This window comes from Neolamprologus brichardi, chromosome 17 (genome assembly GCF_056152115.1).
Source record: "Neolamprologus brichardi isolate AB-2024 chromosome 17, ASM5615211v1, whole genome shotgun sequence".
NCBI classification, from domain to species: Eukaryota; Metazoa; Chordata; class Actinopteri; order Cichliformes; family Cichlidae; genus Neolamprologus; species Neolamprologus brichardi.
The window spans coordinates 16,068,853-16,089,360 of NC_142120.1; the positions used below are offsets into that span (position 1 = coordinate 16,068,853).

The 20,508-nt window shown below is 40.0% G+C and overlaps 1 protein-coding gene across 1 annotated transcript in view; it reads left to right on the forward strand.

Annotated features, from left to right (window-relative positions):
• The window catches only part of lin7a (lin-7 homolog A (C. elegans)), a 48,734-nt gene that overhangs the window by 7,135 nt on the left and 21,091 nt on the right, over nt 1-20,508 (forward strand). The window contains exon 2 of the mRNA XM_087830583.1: nt 9,141-9,259. Within this exon, the coding sequence (XP_087686709.1) occupies nt 9,141-9,259 (119 nt within the window). The remainder of the gene's footprint in view (nt 1-9,140; nt 9,260-20,508) is intronic.

Here is a 20,508-nt window from a genome sequence, read left to right on the forward strand (position 1 = left end):
GCATTTGAGGCCTACCCACTCTGCTATCAGGTCACCCAGAACTCGGCTCGTTTAATTAGTAAGTATCTCTAATGAGAATGCCCTCATCCTTCGTATAGCAGAGGGAAATTAACTGCTGACGGGATCTCTCCTGGTGTCATCACTTTTTATAATATGGCAGCAGTACATTACACTGTAACTGCATCTTGATGCTCATTTACTCCGACCAATGTCACTACTCCTCATAGAGATGCTCTGTAATTACAACCCATGGTTTTCCTTTGCACTTCGGGACACCTTCTTGTTTTATTTCATTTTTTTCTGGCAGATAATTAGGGAGAAAGATGCTTTTTCTTGTGTCATTATTCATAAGAAAAAATATCCTCACTTAGATACAGCAACATCAACACCCTTTCTTCTTACTTTGGAGAAGAATCTGTCAGAGTACACAGTGAGAATGACTTAATTGCATACCGTCTGTTTGCCTCAGAGATATGCTAAATTTGACAGTCTCGCATGTCTCAACGAAGCAGAATGTTTATTGAAATGAGTGTAAAAAAATGTACAGATGTTGAACACATCTGGGCACATTGAACCCCCCCAGCATACATTTGTGGGGTTTTTTGGTTTGTTTCTTTTTTTAACTTTGGAGTAAAAGTCAGTAAAATCCAGAGTTGAATGGTGGTGAATTGCATTTTTAGGGAAAACACTCATTTGGGCCACGATCCCCGTGAAGTGTAGCGTTAGCAGATGTCTTTAAATGAACGAGAAGGAAAGCAGAAATCAAAGGCAAGGGCTCACTGTGCTGATTTAATGTACAGGTTGAAAAGGCAAAGCATGTGGACACAAAGGCGAGAAAAGAGGCATGACGAGGCCGACAGGCAGAAACAAGAAGGCTGAGAGTTGTTGAGCGTGAAGGAAAGGGTTGGTTGTCTCTACCAAATGGTTTAGAAGAGGACCAGGAACATGTATGTGCATGTGGGGGGTCAGGCTGATGATGAGAGATGAGTAATAGTTATTAGTTGTTATGTTTTTTTGTTTATTCCATTTTAGCTCATGCAATAGTGAGACATCCTTCGGTCCCCTATGAACCCCAGTTCCTCCCCTTAGTCCAAAGACACTCATGTTAGGTTGACTGGTGTCTTTAAAATGGCTATAGGCCATATATATAGCCATACGCCATAATGGCTATGGCTATATATGAATGGTTGTCTGTCTTTCTGTATTAGTCCTACAACAGACTGATAACCTGTCCAGCGTGTACCTCTCACCCTATGACAGCCGGGATAGGCTCAGCGCAACCATGAAATGGAAAAACATAAAAAAAATGAACCAGATGCTAAAGCGGTGATTTTCTGGTCATTGTTTATTTTTATTTTTCTGCTATGACTTTTAGTAATTAGACAAAAAAACAATTCACAATGTTCCCACATAAAAAGTCATCGACTCACAGTTTCTATAACCATGTGTGCCAGCGCGTGTTGACCGACAAAGACTAAAGCTTAAGACATTTCATTTACTTTAGTCAGCCTTCTAAGCATAACAGATTGTTTTTTCTTAAGCTTAGTTCTGACTTGATCGATCCACTCATCCTATACCTTTGGCTCTTGAGCTGGGTAAAATACACTTATAGGTTCTAGTCATCTGTTTGCAAACAGGCTTATTGCCTATCTTGACTGCTGTATGGAGACTTTATAGTTGCAAGATTGACTGTGTATGCCTGACGTGTGTATGCCTGACGTGTGCACACCGTCACAGGGCAGACACACACACCAGCACCCCCAACTTCAAGGCCCTTCCCTCAGATGTTAGTAAAACACGTTAAATCTGGTGGTTTTCATGTGTGTTGTTATTGTATAACCGTGATGGTTAGTCAAGGATGGAATTGGATTTCCTATACTACCTACAGCTGAAGTTTATTCATAGACCTTGCATGTAACAGGAGTGCCATGTGGGCGTTGAGCGTATACTTGGTGTTATCTTGAACTACGCTTCATTTGTTTTGTCAGCCTTTTTTGCAAGTAAAACATTTGATAATTATGGTCTTTTGCCACTGTTATGTCACTGTTATAATAGAGGTCACTAAGCTGATTTGCCCCCCTCTGTTGCACTATTAGGTAATGTAATATGTCATTTCACTGCACATCTGATTTGGGAGTGATTTCCTGGTGACGTAACTATGATCCCCTGCGGTCATCTCAGCTGCTTTGTCATGGAAAAAAAAATCACCCTTCAGTGCCTCCTCTCCGTGGGTTTCCTCTGATCCGTCACACAGCTCATCTAACGGGGCCCACTTTCACATTTAGCACACACAGAGCAGTGCACAGTGAAGCGTGACCGTGGGACATTTGTGCTTAAATATGTGTGGTTCATTTGAATCGCAGTGGCTGAACTAAAGAAATAAACAAAGCGGGCAATGCGATCTGCAGGACATAATCCATCACACTGGTCCCACTAGTTCACAGCACATATCACTGGAAGCATCAAAGAGGAGACGTGCCTGTGCAGTGCGAGCAGACATTTCGTTATCTCTGGTTTGAGGTGTGTGGATATCACTTACGTTACATTCAGATTTTTATGTCCACCTGCAATGATATCATCTTGTAATGGCAGAAGATGAAGGGCATGGCAAACATGGACTCACAGTATTTCAGTTTTTACTCTCTATAGCTTACATTGCACAATTTAATTGCATTTAAACTGTGCAGCTTCTCTGTTTGATGCAGAGCTTCTGAAATTTAAAATACCCCCCCCCCCCGATTCGAGCTGGAAAGATTATATCAGGAAATGGGAAGGCATCACTTATGATCAACAAGATGAAAGCACTGGCAGAAATGTCTGCAACATCAATCTTTGAAGTCAAGTTCCGAATGCCTAGTGAAAGTATTTGATGCGGATAAGGAAAATGGTGCTAATGAGCATGTGGAAGTCAATAATGGCAGAGAGGGGGGGGGAAATATCTGGATGGCCCTTGACCTGCATGTAATTAGAAAGAAATGCTCGTAAACCTCCGAGACCGTTGCCCTTGCTGCTTGGAAGTGTACCAAGTCATTATGAGCTATTCAGAATCAGTGTTTTTTTTTCATATTCAGGCGTACGAGTAACCTTTACTATTCACCTTGATAAAATATATATATATATATGTGTTAGTGCTGCATGCTTAAGAATGTATTGGCACTTTAAACTCCCATTTGGGGGGGCTGAATTAATAAAAAGTGTTATATGGGTATAAACAAACTGCTTTTATACCTGTTGTTAAAGTTTTAAGGCAAAGTTTGCCATATTTTAAGTAGTAATTCCCACTCCTGTTTTTCAAGGGAGACCTGACCATTGCAAGTTTACATGAGATGTAGGGAATTACGTTTTGAAAAAAGTTTCAGTGTTTGCAAAACACAAAAAAAGAATGTTTTATTCACCCCAGTGGTTTTTTTTTGGCAGGGTGGTTGGGCGTATTCGATAACAGGAGAGGTTAAATTGACCATGTGACGTACAAAACGATAAATCTCTCTCAGTAACACAGACTCATGCCAGCCCTGAGAGAGGACAGAAGAATTAAGAACAAAGTTTAATTAAGCGGGCGCAGGCTGGCGTCCAACCAAATCGTCGGCCAAGTACAAAAGGTCACAAACAAGTCGAAGTGTCCGAAAAAGGGCGAGCAGGGGTCCAAAAATAAACAGGGCAGGGCAGAAAACAGGCGTAAAGACCAGAATATCAATTAGAGATCGGACAGGTGACAGATTAAAGGAAAATAAACACCATCAGGTGTCTTGTTTCACCATGTGAGCACTCGGAATAACTTTGTATTGATTTGCAGTGACCTTTTCATGTAAGAGGACAGGAGGAACCTAAGCATGCCAGCACAATGTCCCTGAATGCATAACACCTCACAGCAGGAGTCACACACAGAGTTCAGATTTTAGATAACATCCTGTTTTAAAGACCCGCAACTTCCACATCAGAGTGTTGTTTGTAACTTGGTTCCTCTTATTTTTTCAACTCACTTTTATTTTTGGTTTTGAGTGACAGCCCTGTGTAACTAATGCCATAACCCGAAGTGTCACACACTGCTGCCAAAGGAAATCTTGTGCTTAACCGACACGTGCAAGGAACTTTGACAACGCTTCATTAGTCCAGCAATAAGACACGTCCAACTGTTTTTAGTCCTTTTTTTTAATAAAATCAAAAATATGGTGTTTGGAAACTGTGTGGGGTCCCAACTAAAGCCCAGAGAGCTGCTAGGCTTCTAATACTGTAGAATAAACCCTCCATAAGTGTGTCGACTCAGCATGGACAACACTGAATAAGTGAAGCATTGAAGAAAGCACGAGATCCTCACTGCAGTGTATTTATTTTGCTCAACTGTTGGCGTGTGTCTTGTTAAATCTGTGTTTAACGCTTCGCAATTAGAGATGCTTCCGCTGTTGTTGTCATTTTATTTCTTATTATTTTCAGTTGCATTTTTGTGCCGAATGAGAGAGAGAAGCTGCAGGCATAGGGGCAGTAACAGTAGGGGCTTGGTGTACAGTCCCTCTGGGGGTGAGAAGCAGGTGTGAAGGTAAGTGCAGGGCTGAGGTGATTGGAACAGGCGGGAACATGCTGAAGGCTAACGGTGCTTGGACTAGGAGTGATAGAATCGTTAATGTTCGACAGACAAAACACGCCAGGAAAAATAGCAAAAATGCAGCTGCTGTTCTAGGTCTTTAAATGAAACTCTTGGTTATTAGATTAATGGCTAATTAGCACTTCCCTGAAAATTCACACCACTGTTTGCTCTAAATAAGCCCGTATTAAATGACTGGACTGTCGCTTGCATGCCTTGTTCTCGTGATGGGAACTGACCCCTGCAATTTCAAGCAAATCAATAAAATTCTCAGTGCTTTATTACAGAGTGCTTGAAATAGAAACAGGCAGAGGGGGTAGCCCTGACAGCCAATTGGCTATAGCTCATACCACATGGGCGGAAGTGCTTTGAGGAATGAGTCCCCAATTTGATTTACAGCCAGCTGGATTCTTACCATGTCACTCCCCTGTTCTCTTTCCCCATATTTCCTGTCCATCTAATAACAGCACAATGCCCCCAAATGACCTTTTAAAGAAATAGAAACTGTACATTTCACATTACCTTATATAGTATTCGCAGGGGTCAGAGCTCAGTACTGCTTCTTTTCTTACCTCCCGCTGGCTTGCATGCAGCAAAAGCCTTTCAGTCTGTCATCTGCTTTGCTGAATTGCTCAATATTCCCAGAATTCAATACCAGCACACGGATGTGTGTGTGTGCTAGTATTACTCATATAGTGGGGACATAAGGAGAATCTGTTAAGTACAAGTCAAACTTGTAGGGACCGGAGTCTCCTTTGGAAGCATAAACCAAGCCCAGGGATGTTAAACTTATTTTACATCATAGGCCACATACAACCCACTTTAATCTTAAGTGGGCCGGACCAGTGAAACTCCCCTTTCTGTCAGTGTAAAGAAGTTTAATTATACATTTAATCCTTGAGATATCTTAATATAAGAAAAAGGGGTGCAATTTCGAATGTATGTCTCAGTTTTTTTCAATATGGTAGAGAAATAATGCTGCGGTAAATGTAAGAAATTTGTCACCAGGATTGTAAAAAATAAACGTGTCAAATTACAAAAATGTGAATATGGTAGAGAAATAATGCTGCGGTAAATGTAAGAAATTTGTCACCAGGATTGTAAAAAATAAACGTGTCAAATTACAAAAATGTGAATCTATGTGTACAGTGGATGGATACACAGTGTATTCTGTGTATTTGTTGTAAATAATAGAAATTATAAAGGGAGAAAAAAATGAACTTTTCCTTGGTTTTATTTTTTTTTTATGTATTACCCAGTTACTTTGGTGTAGCATGTGGGAGGTCTTTGTCAGTAAAGATAAAGCTGTAAAACTTTACACCTTCCAATGATGTCCAATGGGGTCGAGCTGGAGTCTTCATCAGGACGTGTCTGGCCCCCGGGCCTTATCTTTGACACCTCAGGTTTAGGTTGCGATACTGTCAGACTTTTTCTTTGTCGCATGTTGATACTCTGTGTGGTTTTAGACAGGGGGTCTGACTAGAGCTTGCAGGAAGCAGAAAGCAGGATGATTGGGAAGCCAACAAAATTAAGACGGTTCAGTGTGCAAAGCATCATGCATTTGTCTTCTGGCATTCAACTCCCTGGGGCAATATTAAGCTTAGGGCAATAGTGCATGTGTATAAATGGCTAAGTGTTTATACCAAAGAAACCTGCATGGAGCTATAATACATAGTTGAGCCTTAAAATGAAGGGGACACAGCCTATTAAGTATAAAATAGTCTATCAATGTTTCTAAGTATATATTATTTACTTTACTACATATCACTGCTCAGTGGGTTATTTATGGTTCATTTATACTTAGAATTTCTGATTTTTTGCATTTTGTTAAATTATAATAGAGCACTTCACTCTCAGACTGCTCACAGACGGCTTACTTGTGATTCCTAGAGTTTTTCCTTCCTACTGTTGCCAAGCGCTCGCTTGCTGTCTGATTGTTGGGGTTTCTCTCTACACTGTATATTGTATGGCCTTTACCTCACAAAATAAAGGGTCTCGAGGCAACTGTTTTAGTGATTTAGAGCCGTATAAATAAAATTGAATTGAATTGGATTTTCTCAGTCTCTCATATCATTGTGGAGAAATTTTGGTCCCACTCTTCTTTACAGGCTTGCTTCAGTTCATTGACGTTCACAGGTCTATGCACAGCTCTCTGCACAGGCCTGTCACGTCATTTCATTCAGGCTGAAGTCTGGACTTTGACTGGGCTGTTGTTGCACCTTGATTCTTTTCTTTTTCAGACATTCTGTTGTAGATTTGCTGCTGTGCTTGGGATCATTGTCCTGTTGCATGACCCAGTTAAAACTTTGGCTGTCAGGCAGATGGCTTCACATTTGACTGTAGAACACTTTGGTGTATAGAGGAGTTTGTGATCGACTCAATGACTGCAAGGTGTCAACATCCTGTGGCTGCGAAACAAGCCCAAACAATCAGTCCTCCAGCACAGCGCTTAACGGTGGATATGAGGTAGCTGTGCCACTGTGCATTATGGGCAAACATCTGTCCAAAGGACATTATTCTAGACGTGCTGTGCTTTGTTCAGATGCAACTGTGTAAACCTAACCTGTCCTGCCACGTTCGTTTTAGAGAGAATAGACTTTCTCCCAGCAACTGTTCTACTGTCATGAACTTTAACATTTAACTTGCTGACTGAGGCCTGTAGAGTCTGCAGTATAGCCTTCAGGGCTTTATTTTATTTTATTTTATTTTATTTTATTTGCAGCTTCTCTGAGCATTACTCAGGTCTGACCTTGGTGTGATTTTGCTTGGTTCACCATTCCTGGAAAGATTGTGGCATTGGGTTATCACACACCTGAGTGCTCTTGACCAGCAAACTGCCAAAACCTCTGCTTTTATAGAGGTGCTCACACTTGCTGATACTGAATTATTCAAATGCATTTGTTTAGCAGCAGCTGGTTGCTGCTTAACTTTTTAATTGCTATGGAAGCAGTAAAGGTGTACTTATGTTTCCTATTTACATTACTTGCCCTTTTTTTTTCTCTGTCTGTCTCTGTTACTTGTATCCATGTTTGCGAATCACTGATCTAAATTCTTGATTAATCAACAAAAATCAGCACAATTTGTTATGTTTGATTGCATTACAGACTTCTGTGTCCCTGTTTGCCCAGTTTTCTCTCTGAACAAGCATATGTGGATACAGCAAAAAACCTAGAGAGTATATTTATGCGTCTGTGTGCTCGATCCCTGGTGGTCAGCATAGATGGAAGTGTGGCCCTGCCATATAACGTCATTAAATATGCAGTGTTTGCTTGTTGATATATCATGACCCTAAACCTGCAACTCAGCTAAACGTCTGTTGCCGCTGGTTGTTTTAAATGAATAACATCAGTCGTTGATATATAATTATAACCCACTAATAAATCAAACATGTTGCGAGGCTCAAATGTTTTACACAGAAACACTTTTGAGCAGTGTTATATTGACAAAAACAAAGCTAATCACACTTGCTGACAAGAAATAATGTGACCCAGTTTTGAAGTTTATTCTGTAACGGGGCATATTTCAGCTCAATCTATGCTCATCTATTCAGATAAAGCTTTGACAACTTTCTGATGTGTCCTCGAGAACAGATAAAAAAGACGCCACTCAGTCGCAGATTAAAAGAGACTAATCTCAGAGGCCGCTGGATCATTTATAGCCCTTGAGGCCAAGCTAAATGTAATAAAACATGTATTCATTACGTGCTATACTGAAATTATGAATACTTTTTATTGTTTTATCCTTCTGAAGTTTTAACGTATTTTGGGGGAGTTAAGAGTACTACTAGTTTAAAGATGTAACCTGATTGGCCTAAAGAATGAATTAAATAATCAGTAATTAGTAGACAATGAATATTACTTAAATGCCTTATTATGGGGTACTTGCAAAAAATAGCCCGTGTCCCCTTTGGGTTGAAACTAGAACAGAGGGGGAACTTGAAATGTATGAACTGAAATGTTGTTGCCGTCACCCCCTCTTGTGTGGTCACAGGTCTTAGGCATGAATAAAACATGATATTGACACAACAATCTAAGTCCAGTGATTGAGTACCAAATCACCCTTTCTACCTTTGTGAGTCTATTTGGCCTGCCAGTTTCAGAGGGTAAAAAATTAATCATCCAGGCTGTGGAACTTGTTCAGCAGAAGCTAATTAAGAGAAAAGAGCTCAGAAGACCCCAGAGTCACGGCCTCTACCTTAAGGCTTATGGTTTAGTGTAAACGCTTTGTAATGCCTACTCTTTCCAGGAAGTGTTACCTTTCAACAAATGAGTCCTTGACTTGTCACCCCGCTCCTTTATTCTCATGCTCAGAGATAAGCCAATGCAAACGATCCATGGATGGGATTGCTGTTCTATCTTCCTTGCAACCGCTGGCCTTGACTGAGTCTATTTCCATTATCCCGCCCATTGATTTGCTCTAGCGCCTTTGTCACAGCAGTGCTGTTAATGTAATTGAACGGGGCTTCTTTTTTTCCTCTTCCTCTGTCCCCTTGGCATGAGTACCCACACACATATACATATTTACTCACACCCATTCTCTCTCTCTCTCTCTCGCTTCCCAGATGTTGCCAGGGCTATTGAGCTGCTGGAGAAGCTGCAGGAGTCAGGCGATGTTCCCGGTCACAAGCTCCAATCTCTGAAGAAAGTCCTTCAGAGTGAGTTCTGCACAGCCATCAGAGAGGTGAGTCACTGCTGCTCTGTGAACACCAACAATAATTTAGATTGTTTTTCTTGTGTGGGGCTCCTTTGTCATGACCTTTCCCATCTGTCTTCTGTACTGGACCTTTAGTAGAATTTGTGCATAATATGTTTTTGTAATTTAAAACAAAACAATACAAAAAGATAAAATGTGGGAACAATAAGCTGAACTCAGGCGTGACTTTTGCAATGGCTTTATCCATCTAACTCCATTTCTTATTCCACAGGGCTAATGACCCATAAGAGCTTGAAGCACCAAAGACAATCATTATGTAGCTTTTCTTGAAAGGGCACATGGGCATTGTTAGGAATACCCATACGAATAATCTCAACATCTAAACCACAATGAGACAGGAATGTAATTCACTTTTAGATATACATAAAGGGGATAAATAAATAAATATATTAAAAATAGGTTGTCTGGTTATACCCCACCATCCATCATGTGTCTGTGGATGTTGGTTTCTTGGATAACTCTTTAAAAAGAGCTACCTTTAAAAAAAAAAAAAAAAAATTCTCAATACTATTACAAAGACTGACATTCAGCCTAATAATTCAACAATTCATGTTTACGTACTGAGTAATTTTTCTGTGGGTTAGGGGTATAAAGGATGTCGAATTCCTGGTTTAATTTGGCTCAAAATGAAAGCTTAGAGGACGTCTTCAATAAAACTGTCATTTTTTTCAAGAATGCAAAAACTTGTATACAACACCATCTATATCTCTTTTTCAAAATTTGCGTTAAACACAGGCACACTTGCCAGTTTATTTAATATCAATCAGTATCAAACATCTGGTATATATTTGCTGACATTTTCTGCTGTGTAACAGACAGTCAGACAGGACCGCTATTGGTATTTATTGATGATTGATGATAATGAAAGTTGAAATGAAAATAAATGAAAATTTAAAAAGTAAAGAAGAGACACCATTCATACATGTTTCTACTGTTGACATTGCATAGTTTGCCCACCTGAGGGCACTGCAACTTCCGTTTTGGTAACACACGGCCAGCTAATGTGAGCAAAGTCAGGCAGAGAGTGTAAGAGTAAACAAATAACTTTACAAAACAAAAGGTTATGGAGTTTTTCTTCCAGCTGTTGCCAACAATGTTTATGTTTTTTGCATTTGAAAGAAAAAGATATCGATATTGGAAAATATTGAAATGTCGGATTTTGAAATCACTAAATTTCGGTAGCAGGAGTGGTCTTAGAAATTCTGTCACTTGGGCCCTAAGTAGTTCATTTAAAAGAAGTGCCATTGCGATTTGTTGGCTTACTTTGAAGATTAGCTTGACGTGGTTACTTATATCTTTAAGCGTATTATTATCTGTGGTGCTTGAAAGGCTTGATAGTAGCAAGAGCACTGATTCTGAGTCCTGTAAGCTCCATCAGACGCAAGGAAATAAAAACAGCAGATAGTCACCTTGTGTTTTTCAAATGAATTTGACACCTGACTTGACATCCAAATCTCTAAACAGCTTTTCGCTCAACATATTTCATATCTTGGCCGACGGTGAAAAGTAACATACCTGATAGTTTTATATAATGCAGTGGTGCCAAACTGTGCTGTCAGGTCACTGTAAGTGCCTTGAAACTCAAACCCAAAGCCCACAGTAAGCCTGGAGCAACAACAAGAAAATCAGAGAGTGTAACTTTAAGCCATTGCTGAGCTGCATCAATCAACAAATGACTGCAGCATAATGAAAATGTCAGAGCTTATCGCACTGCCTTATTACAGTTAGAGCTGAACAGCAGAAGTCAGAGGCACAGTGGGTTTTTGACTGCATAACCCCCCCCCCCCCCCCCCCCCCCCACACACACACACACACACACATTTAAATGTTCACAGGGCCAGAAAACATCATGAGCATTTCATTAAGTCTAAGGTTTGATAAGCTCGTTAAACTGAATTTTAATTAAGCGAATCACTGTTAGGGACTGGTTTCAATCGTATTTTACGGGGATGAAGTAAAATGTGAATCGTGAAACTGAAGTTCTTGTTTTTCTCCTCTTGTTAAAATGCTTTCATTCTCATGCATGCAAAACAACCACCCACTGATCCGTCATCTTGAGATCATTCATCAAGACGGCGGGGGTAAAAAGCAAACAAGAGCGTTCGCTCTACGTGGCGCGGCTGCACAGGCTGATAACAACAGTTCTTGTGTGTTTAGTGTTCTGTCTGTTGTGATATACTGTAGCACTACCCAGTGACATGGATTTGTTAAGTAAACAGCAGTTTGAAGAGCAGGGAACCAGATGACAGAATGGCCTCTGTGCTGCAAGTTAATTGTGAACAAAGTAAACATGTAATTTGTTCTGGAATGAAAGACAATTAGCGGACTTCATCAGTATGTTGGGAAGAGCGCCGCTCCATTTTCTGAAGGGAATTGTGTTGTAAATTAAGTAGACATGCAATAAGATTTTACTGCTGCAGGGCAAAAAATAACCATAATATGTTTTGGAAAATTAGTGATATGGGGAGTTGTAAGCCAGCTGCTGTAATTCGCACTTTGTAAAACTTACTTTCTCAGCTTGTACTTGTTACTTAGAAGTATATATGGGGTAAACAAAATAATAAAGAAGGTCTTAAAATCTGAAGATAAATAATTGCATAAAATATTTTGTCATTTGTTTAATTGGGGGTATAGAAGCAGTGTAAAAGATGAAGAAAACGATGAGTATGACACTTCTGTATTTAACAAGATCTCACCATTTCTGTTACTTTAACAGAGCATATTAAAATGCAATTTTATGCATTAACTGCCATTAGGGTACTGTGATTTAAAAAAATAAATAAAAAAAAAAAAAAAAAAAAGCTGGTCCGATGTATTATAACATACATAATTTATTTAATTTTCTTTCTTTTTTTAATATAACATAACTTTTGTCAAAGATGCCTCATATTTTCAGACTCTTACAGTTGTCCCATCCACTTTCTGTAACCACCTGTAGGTAAAGCAGCTTTCTTCTGAATGGCTGCGCTTTGCAAGCTGAATGTTTCAGGATCACTTGGGTGGGGCTTGTGTGCTAACATCCAGAGCTGTGTGCATGAGATGGCCATGATATTTAGCCTTACTGACATCATACTGATCTAAGAGTAGAAAAAACTGTCTAGATCAAAGTGGTTACAGCACTCTGATGGCTGAGTGTCTACACGTGTTGATAGAATGTACTGTGCAAACACTGTGAGACACCTACCAGTTCTTTATATTTAGCTTACAACAACGCTGGCTTTGTTCTATTTTTTAAAACGCCCTGGAGCTATAGTTGTCCAGGCTTTCTGAAGCACTTTTAAAGTTTTTATCTACAGCAGATGAACAGTCGTGAAAGTCGTGCCCTTCAGAAAAAATCCTGATGCAGGACCTGAAAGATGCATCTAGCCCTTCAATTTATCCTTCTACTGTCAGAAATGGTCTCAGCGGAAGGGTGGCTACCAGGAAAGAAGAGAAACGGGGAGAAAAGGCTGAGGTATGCCAAAGAACTGGACTGAAAAAATCAGTGTGAACGCGCTTTTTGAAATGTCGGATTCGGATTGATGTCATTATAGACAGAGGAGATCAGGACAGAGTCAGCAGTGAGTGCAACACGGTGGAGGCTCAGTCATGTTGTGAGGCTGTATTTCAGTCAGGGGTGTTGGGGATCTTGGAAAAACTGATGGAATTATGATCCCAAATGCACTGCCAACGCAATAAAAACATACCTGGATAGAAAAACACACAATGGAAAACTATTAGGCATTGCCTGGCTTCCCCAGAGCCTGGACTGAACATTTTTGAAGTAGTGTGGGATCATGTAGAAAAGACTTCCAAAGAATGTCCTTCAAGAACCCAGAGGAGCTGTTCCTGAAGATGAATTCAAAATATGACAAGAACACCTGACAGTTCAGGTTGTGTCGAAGACTAAAGGGGGTCATACTGAATATTGGCTCGTTAGACTTGTACAAACTTTGTATTTGCCTTACATACCGCATATCCATCTATGTTTGCACATGTTTTGATAAATCACTGCCACTTTTCCCATTTTATATAACAAAATATAAAGAAATTAGGGGTGGCTGAAAATCTTTGTACTGCACTATATGCATATATGTGTGACAGAAAATAAGGTAAAGCACTAAAGGTCCCTTTTAGACCAAGGAAACACATCAAAAAGGAGTGTCATGCAGAGTCTGTAGAGGATGATAAAATGTGATATTTGACAAGACATCCAATTTGAATGCCCTTCATAGTTGCAGTTTAATCAGTGAATGCTGGAGATCATTAATTTTTCAGCTTTTGTCTAGACATAAAAATAGAAAGTTCACCAACACCAGCAATGACACCAATGATCAGAAATTAATTCTGATCAAATGTTACGTAAAACCCATGAAAACATGCAACAGAAGGGATGGGGAATAGTCTTCTGTTCTGCTCTGCTCTGGCCAGCTTGGGGAAGCCTGGCACGTCCTGGCACCAACTGCCCGTCTGGCAACCAGCTGACTGATCTCAGTGCCAGTCACTGGAGTGCAATGACAGTGATTCTCAAAAACCTCATAAAAAAAAGCAGTAGTTGCTGTTTGTCAAGAGCCAAAGATGCAAAGCACTTCACCCACAAAGAACTGGCTAAACACAGTCACCAGGGAAACCATCAGAGATGCTGTGGGATTAGTGGGCTGCAGCGAGGACGACTGTGGCTTATAGTCAATGACACATTTGGAAAACCGACGCGCTACAACAGCATCTCTCTGTAGTGCTGAGCCAGCTGGAGGACCATTTATAAGTGGCGGTTGTTGCATACTGTAGATTATTACCATTATTATGCGGCGCATTAAATGAGGTCATGTAGTGGAATATCACAGCTCTCAACAGCTGTGTCCTCCGATGCTCTGTTTGCATCAGGAGCAGTTAGCAGAGACAATCTTTGAGTGAAAGGGAATCTCAGTGGGAAAGTAGCAGTTAGGCTGGATTTAATGATCTGAAATACTAACGCTTTTTTTGATATGTTTGTTTGTGACAAGAGAAAGCAGCTACAGCCAGAGGGTTCATTTTTTCTGTCTGGTGATGTCTTCTTCTCACACACAGACTGCCTTTATTTCAGTCTGTCAATAGGTATTGAAAAATGTTTTTTTTTATAATTATTTGAACCGGTAGATTGTACATAAAGGAAGAATGTAGGCCCTGTAACAGGCCCTGCTACTATCATGACACTTAACTCAACTGGACGAAGGATGGTGAAGATGGGGCTGCCAGACAGAACGAGAAAAGCATGATCCCATAAATGATTCATGGATGTAGTAAAGGAAGACTGGTGTGATGTTGGTGTCATAGAAGAGGATGCAAGGGATAGGATGAGATGGAGGCAGAAGATTTGCTGTGGTTACCGAAGAACAAGAAGAAGCAGAAGAAGAAGAGAAATGTTGCACGCAGCTGAAAAACTAGTCCTAGTCAACTGATTCCACAATTGTGAATTCCTGTACTATTACATGTATTTTGAGTGTAAGACAGCACTTGACAGTTGTCTGTATGTATGCAAGACTTTGTACATACATCACTCCTGGATGTTACTGATTATTTATATATAGCATGTAGCTGTCTCCAGGTTATAGGCAGTAATTTCTTAAAATTTAGCTTTGTTGTTCTTATAGGTAGCAGTTAATTACCATCAGAGATGGGCAGTAATGCGTTACTGTAATCCGATTACTTTTTCCAAGTAACGAGTAAAGTAAGGGATTACTTTTGCAAAAACGGTAATTAGATTACCGTTACTTTCCCGTAAGCACACTGCGTTACTGCGTTACTAAAACCGTGATTTTTTTTTTTTGCGAGAATGTCTCATGACAGTGACGTAAGCGAGTGCAACGTTCGTGACAACAGCTGTGTGCAGATCAACAATGGATAATATATCGAGTATGGAGAGAGTATGAGCATGCAGCGTTTAAAGTGTGGAAGTACTGACCTTATTTTGAGTTTGATTCCATAAAAAGTGACAAAAACATTAGCATCCGTTGCTCATGTGGGAAGAAAACTTCTTTTTACAGTGAAAAAAACCCCCTAAACTTCCAAGCAAGCACCGAGTGTGCTACTACGTAATGGGAAATTCACAGAGAAACTCACAGATTCTTCCACTGACCGCTGCAGCACACCTGGAGCAGGGTAAACCTCCGCCTACCCAAGTCCTGCTTTACAGGTGAAAATAAAGCAACAGGACCGCTAGTCTTTGATTTTATTTGTTTTCTGCTGTGTTTTACGTGCATCTATTTGAAAGAGTGAGTGTAAACACAAAAAAATATTTTATGTGCTGGAATGTGCAGAAAATAGGTTTAAACGTTAGGCAATCGTGGCTCAAGGTTTGTGTGTTCGTCTTGTAATCGGAAGGTTGCCAGTTTGAGCCCTGGCTCGCACAGTCTCGGTCGTTTGTACTTGGGCAAGACACTTCACCTACCGCCTACTGGTGATGGCCAGAGGGGCCGATGGCACAATATGGCAGCCTCGCCTCTGTCAGTCTGCCCCAGGGCAGCTGTGGCTACAACGGTAGCTTGCCTTCACCAGTGTATGAATGTGAGAGTGAATGAATAGTGGTATTGTAAAGCGCTTTGAGGGGTCCCGAAAAGCGCTATATAAATGCAATCCATTATTATTATTATTAAACAAATTTCTTCCAGTCAGAGAATGTTGCATATAAATTTTTGCTTGATGCATAAAGTTAAAAGATTAAAACTAATAAAACAAGTTTTAAATAGGGACTTTTCCATTTGATTACATTTTGTATGATGGATTATGCAGAAAAAGTAAAAGATCTGTCGCTTTATTACCTATTCAGGTGGTAAATCGTGTTTTTAAAAAGTAACTAAGTAATTAATTACGTTTGAAAATAAGTAATCAGTAAAGTAACGGGATTACTTTTTGGGGGAATTAATCAGTAATTAGTTACTGATTACTTTTTTCAAGTAACTTGACCAACACTGATTACCATTAACTGAAAAATTAAAAGCAAACCTGAAAAAAAAAATACAAAATCCCAACTGTTTTAATTTATTTGTCTATTTCTTGTCTTTCTTTGCTTCTTGATTTTTATCTCTAATATCTCAGATGTCTGAATATTACAGAGGAAGAAATAAATCAGCACTTTCAGCCACAAAATGATACCATAATGCAGACAACAAATGCTCATTGTCATGGAATACCAATCTAAAGTGATTGTGAACTCTCGGGAAGTAGCTTTTTACGCTATAATGGCAGTAATTTCAACTCACTGCTGCCTAAAAGGGAAAAAATATCTTCGTTATTCTAAGAAAAACCCACTGCTTTTTAACTAGATCAGTTTTTCACTTTGGAGCTGTTTAAAAATTCCTTTCTGTAATCATATTCTAATTCATTTTTCTCACCATAAAACGCAGGTTAAAATAGCTCAAACCTCGCCTTGTACATTTTGATCACGCTCACCTTGTGGGATTTCATTATCACAGATGACCTTTCTTTCCAGTACAAACTTTATCCTGTAATCTATGATATGATTCCTTTTCTTACACACATATTTGAGTTGGCTCATTTCAGAGACAGGGGAGGGGACACTAATCTTGTCTATGGAGTATAAACCTGACTTCCTACTATATGTCTGCGTCAAGAGAATTTGCCAAACATGAATCAGCCTTGTTAGTGGATGACAAGGTAACTGTCAATATGAAGAATGGACGGCAGGGAAAAGAGCCAGTTCAGCAGTGTTAGAGATAAATGACAACGAGACAGAGTTTGATGAGCTGGTTGTCTTCCCCTCGCCACGTTCATCGATGGTGTGGGGGAGAGTCTTGTGTCGCAGCATTAGTTTCACTGCAACACCCTGAATGAGTTGTCCGGGTCAATCAGCCTTGCAAATGGGAAAGGAAGGACGCAAGATGAGATGACTGGAAGAGCTAACCAGCTGGAAATGATGGAAGGGGGTGATGTGCGGGATATTGGGTTAGACGGAGCCACGTGACCAATACAGGAAGTGCAATAAGCAGGCTCAGAGCGGCCACGTTTTTCATCAGCTTTGAAATTGCAGTTGATTTTCCACTTCAGCAGAGATTTTCAGTCAGCATAATTGACTGGGATTTGTGTTGATTCCGTCACAATGCCTCTGACTCCCACATCACATTAAGTTAAAGGATGAAAGGTACATTAAGTCAGTCTGTTCGAGCTCTATATTTTCCCTCGGTGTCATGGTTTGCACCACTGAGACGCTAACTATAATGGTTTTCATCCTTAACAAAACTACATTAACCAGACCTCCTCCCCCCCCTCCCCCCTGTCCACCCTCTCCATCTCACTAGACAAAACAAGAAGCCGTGTTCCTAAGAAGCACTGCATCAATATTCCCTGTAGGCATCCCTTCCGAGATGGGCTTTGTGGTGCTGGTCTTCTTTTAGAAAGAATTTGTTTGTGTCCACTTCACCATTAAAACCAGGAATGTGTGGCAAACTAAGCAGAAGGGAGCCATGTAGGGGAGGATGGAGTGGCTGTATTGATGTTGTTGGAAGGACAGTGAAGACATTTGGTTAAAGGAAAGGGGAATTGACAAGATGCCTGCAGGAAAACTGGCCTTTTCAGAGCAAAGTGCACCCACCACAAGAGGAGGCTGACATTCAAAAGCACAAAGCTGTTAGTCCCATTTTTGGGCTCACTGCGGGGCACTGCAACCAATCAGGTTAAATATGAAGGGAGATATCAACTGTGGATCTTCAGAGCACTGTTATTTAAATATGACGAATAAATAAGCCAGGACATATTATATATTAATATTTTTTATAGAAAGATCAGTGAACTTGGGAATGGGCTAACATATATATATAGCACTTTTCTGTTCTTCTTGCTTTACATTACAAGCTACATTTAAGCATTAATACAGTGATTTGTTTTATAAACTTCAGTTACCTCAGTGACGAGTTCAAAGTCAACAAGCTTGTCTTTAGACTGGAGGAAGAAGTCTGAGTACCTGGAGGAAATCCACACAGGCACAGGGAGGGCATGCAGACTCCTCATGGAAAGATATTGAACATGTAACAATTGGGCTAACCACTGCAACGCCTTGCTGCTTGTGGTATGGATATATTAGTCATTGTTTATAAGAAAATAAAATATTTAGGGTCAAGATGCCCTGCATGAGCTCTGCTGCTCAACTCGTGAAACGGCAAGGGAGGAACTAGGAAATAATCGAACCATCAGCCAGTTCATAAGGCTTTTTTTAAATTATCTGTTCAGTCAGAGTGGACACTTCATGTTCCACTGTTCCAAAAAAGAATTATGCAAATGGTCGTCCTTATTTAATTTAAATCTTCAGCTGATATCCATTCGCTTATATTCCCAAATTACAGCACAGGCTAAATAATTCAGCACTCTTCTTCTCTTTCCTCACACCAGAAGTGTTGTATCTGAAGTTCCCAGAGTTGCAGTTACTTTGGCACACCGTATGTGGTATTGCTATGAACATTAAGCAGTAGAAGTAACAGTGAAAGATGGACATGATTTCGAGTCATACTGGATAAAACATTAAGTCCATTTTGTAAATTTTAGTTACGTAGGAGTCAGAAAAGAGGAAAAACACTTTTCGAGGCTTCAAAATGGCACCTTAGTGTTGAATCCAGTTGCTGCTCCTCATTACTTGGATGTGTGTTTCAAACGGTTCTTGGCATCTACGTCTGCGTATCTTTGAGCACTGGTCCGTGTTAAGTTTTGACAATTTTTCCAAACCAGCATTTTGCAATTGCCCTCTGAGTCAGTGTTTCCTATCCACTCTGCCGCCCCACATAGGTGTGGCGTGGAAGATTATCCGGCTCCACCTGATTAATACCCTAATTAATCAGTGTGAGTAACGGGCAGAACAATTACATTCTCCTCCCCTAGAGGGCGGTACAACTACCTGCTCTAATTAAATGGGTTGCCAACTGCCAGTAAAACAGTAGAAGACGCAGAAGAAATTACATCATAGTCATGCTGGGAGTGAGACAACGGAGCCCGTAATAGCAATGGATAAATATTTGAAAAGAAAAAGTAGACAATCTGACCTGGGTCCTAGAAAAAATACAGACCGGGGAAAAATTATCAGTACGCTTTTTGTGATATTTTTCTTTGGTGGTGTGCAGTGGGATTTTTCTAATGTGAAATATGTGCCGTGGCTCCAAAAGGTTGGGAAACACTGCCATGAGTAATTTAACTAAAGCTTTCACCACACCACCAGGGGGCAGGATTATCAGAGGGCGTGGCGTGCGTTTTTCCACTCTTGCCTTCTGTTTTTGATTGTTTTCTGTGATTTTATTCTTCTTTGTGTGTGCTGACATTTACCTCATTTTCTTAAGAGGCTTTGCTACAATTATAAGCAGAAATAGTGCTTAATGAATTACAAGGGTAAATACTTTACTGCGTTCTCTTGTGGTATAAACTGGTATTACATGAAAGCGCAGCACAACCCTACTTCATCTTCAGTCTTCATATCTTGTCAACACAATACACAGATAAATGGATCATATATTCATAGAAGCTGTTTCTTCACATTTAATTACACATAAAAATTTAACTATATTACACTCATGAATTTACAATAAGCACTATATAATAAGTGCATTATTTTAGTCAACCCTTGTGAGACTTTATCTGTGAAATAGTTGACTGTTTTTTTTTATCCATTGATGAGGATCAGGGGATCCAAAAGTGAGATGTTGGCCACCCTTATGCTCACCTTGGCCATTTTGATGCATCAGCGATTATATACTGAGAGAAACCTGAGAATTATTTATTTTCTGGGTATCATTATTTTTCTGCTCACTGCTGTGCCGCCTTCTCAGAATATGCCAAGTATTTCATACGCATTGCAGTGCTATCTGTAATGTCGTGTTTGAATAGAGCCATTACTAAACATTTACATAACAGAGACCATGTTTTAAGGACCAAAATGCTTTACTTTCACAGACAGATAAAGCCCATTTTTCCTACAGACTTCTTGTCTTATAGGTGCTAAGAGAGAGCATTAGAGACTGTTATGGAGTGAATAAATAGCTGTAATTAGCACTTGCTGTAGTGTTTTTCTAACAAAGGGAGAAATGAGAGAGAAATGAAGCTACTGTGTAGTAAGATAGAGGCAAGAAAAACCTTTTGTGGCATTTATAAAGCTTTGCTAAGCCTCAAAAAGTGAAAAGGTGGAAGAAGTCCTCAGGAAAAGGTGTCACTTGGGAGTGGTGTGTGTGTGTGTGTGTGTGTGTGTGTGTGTGTGTGTGTGTGTG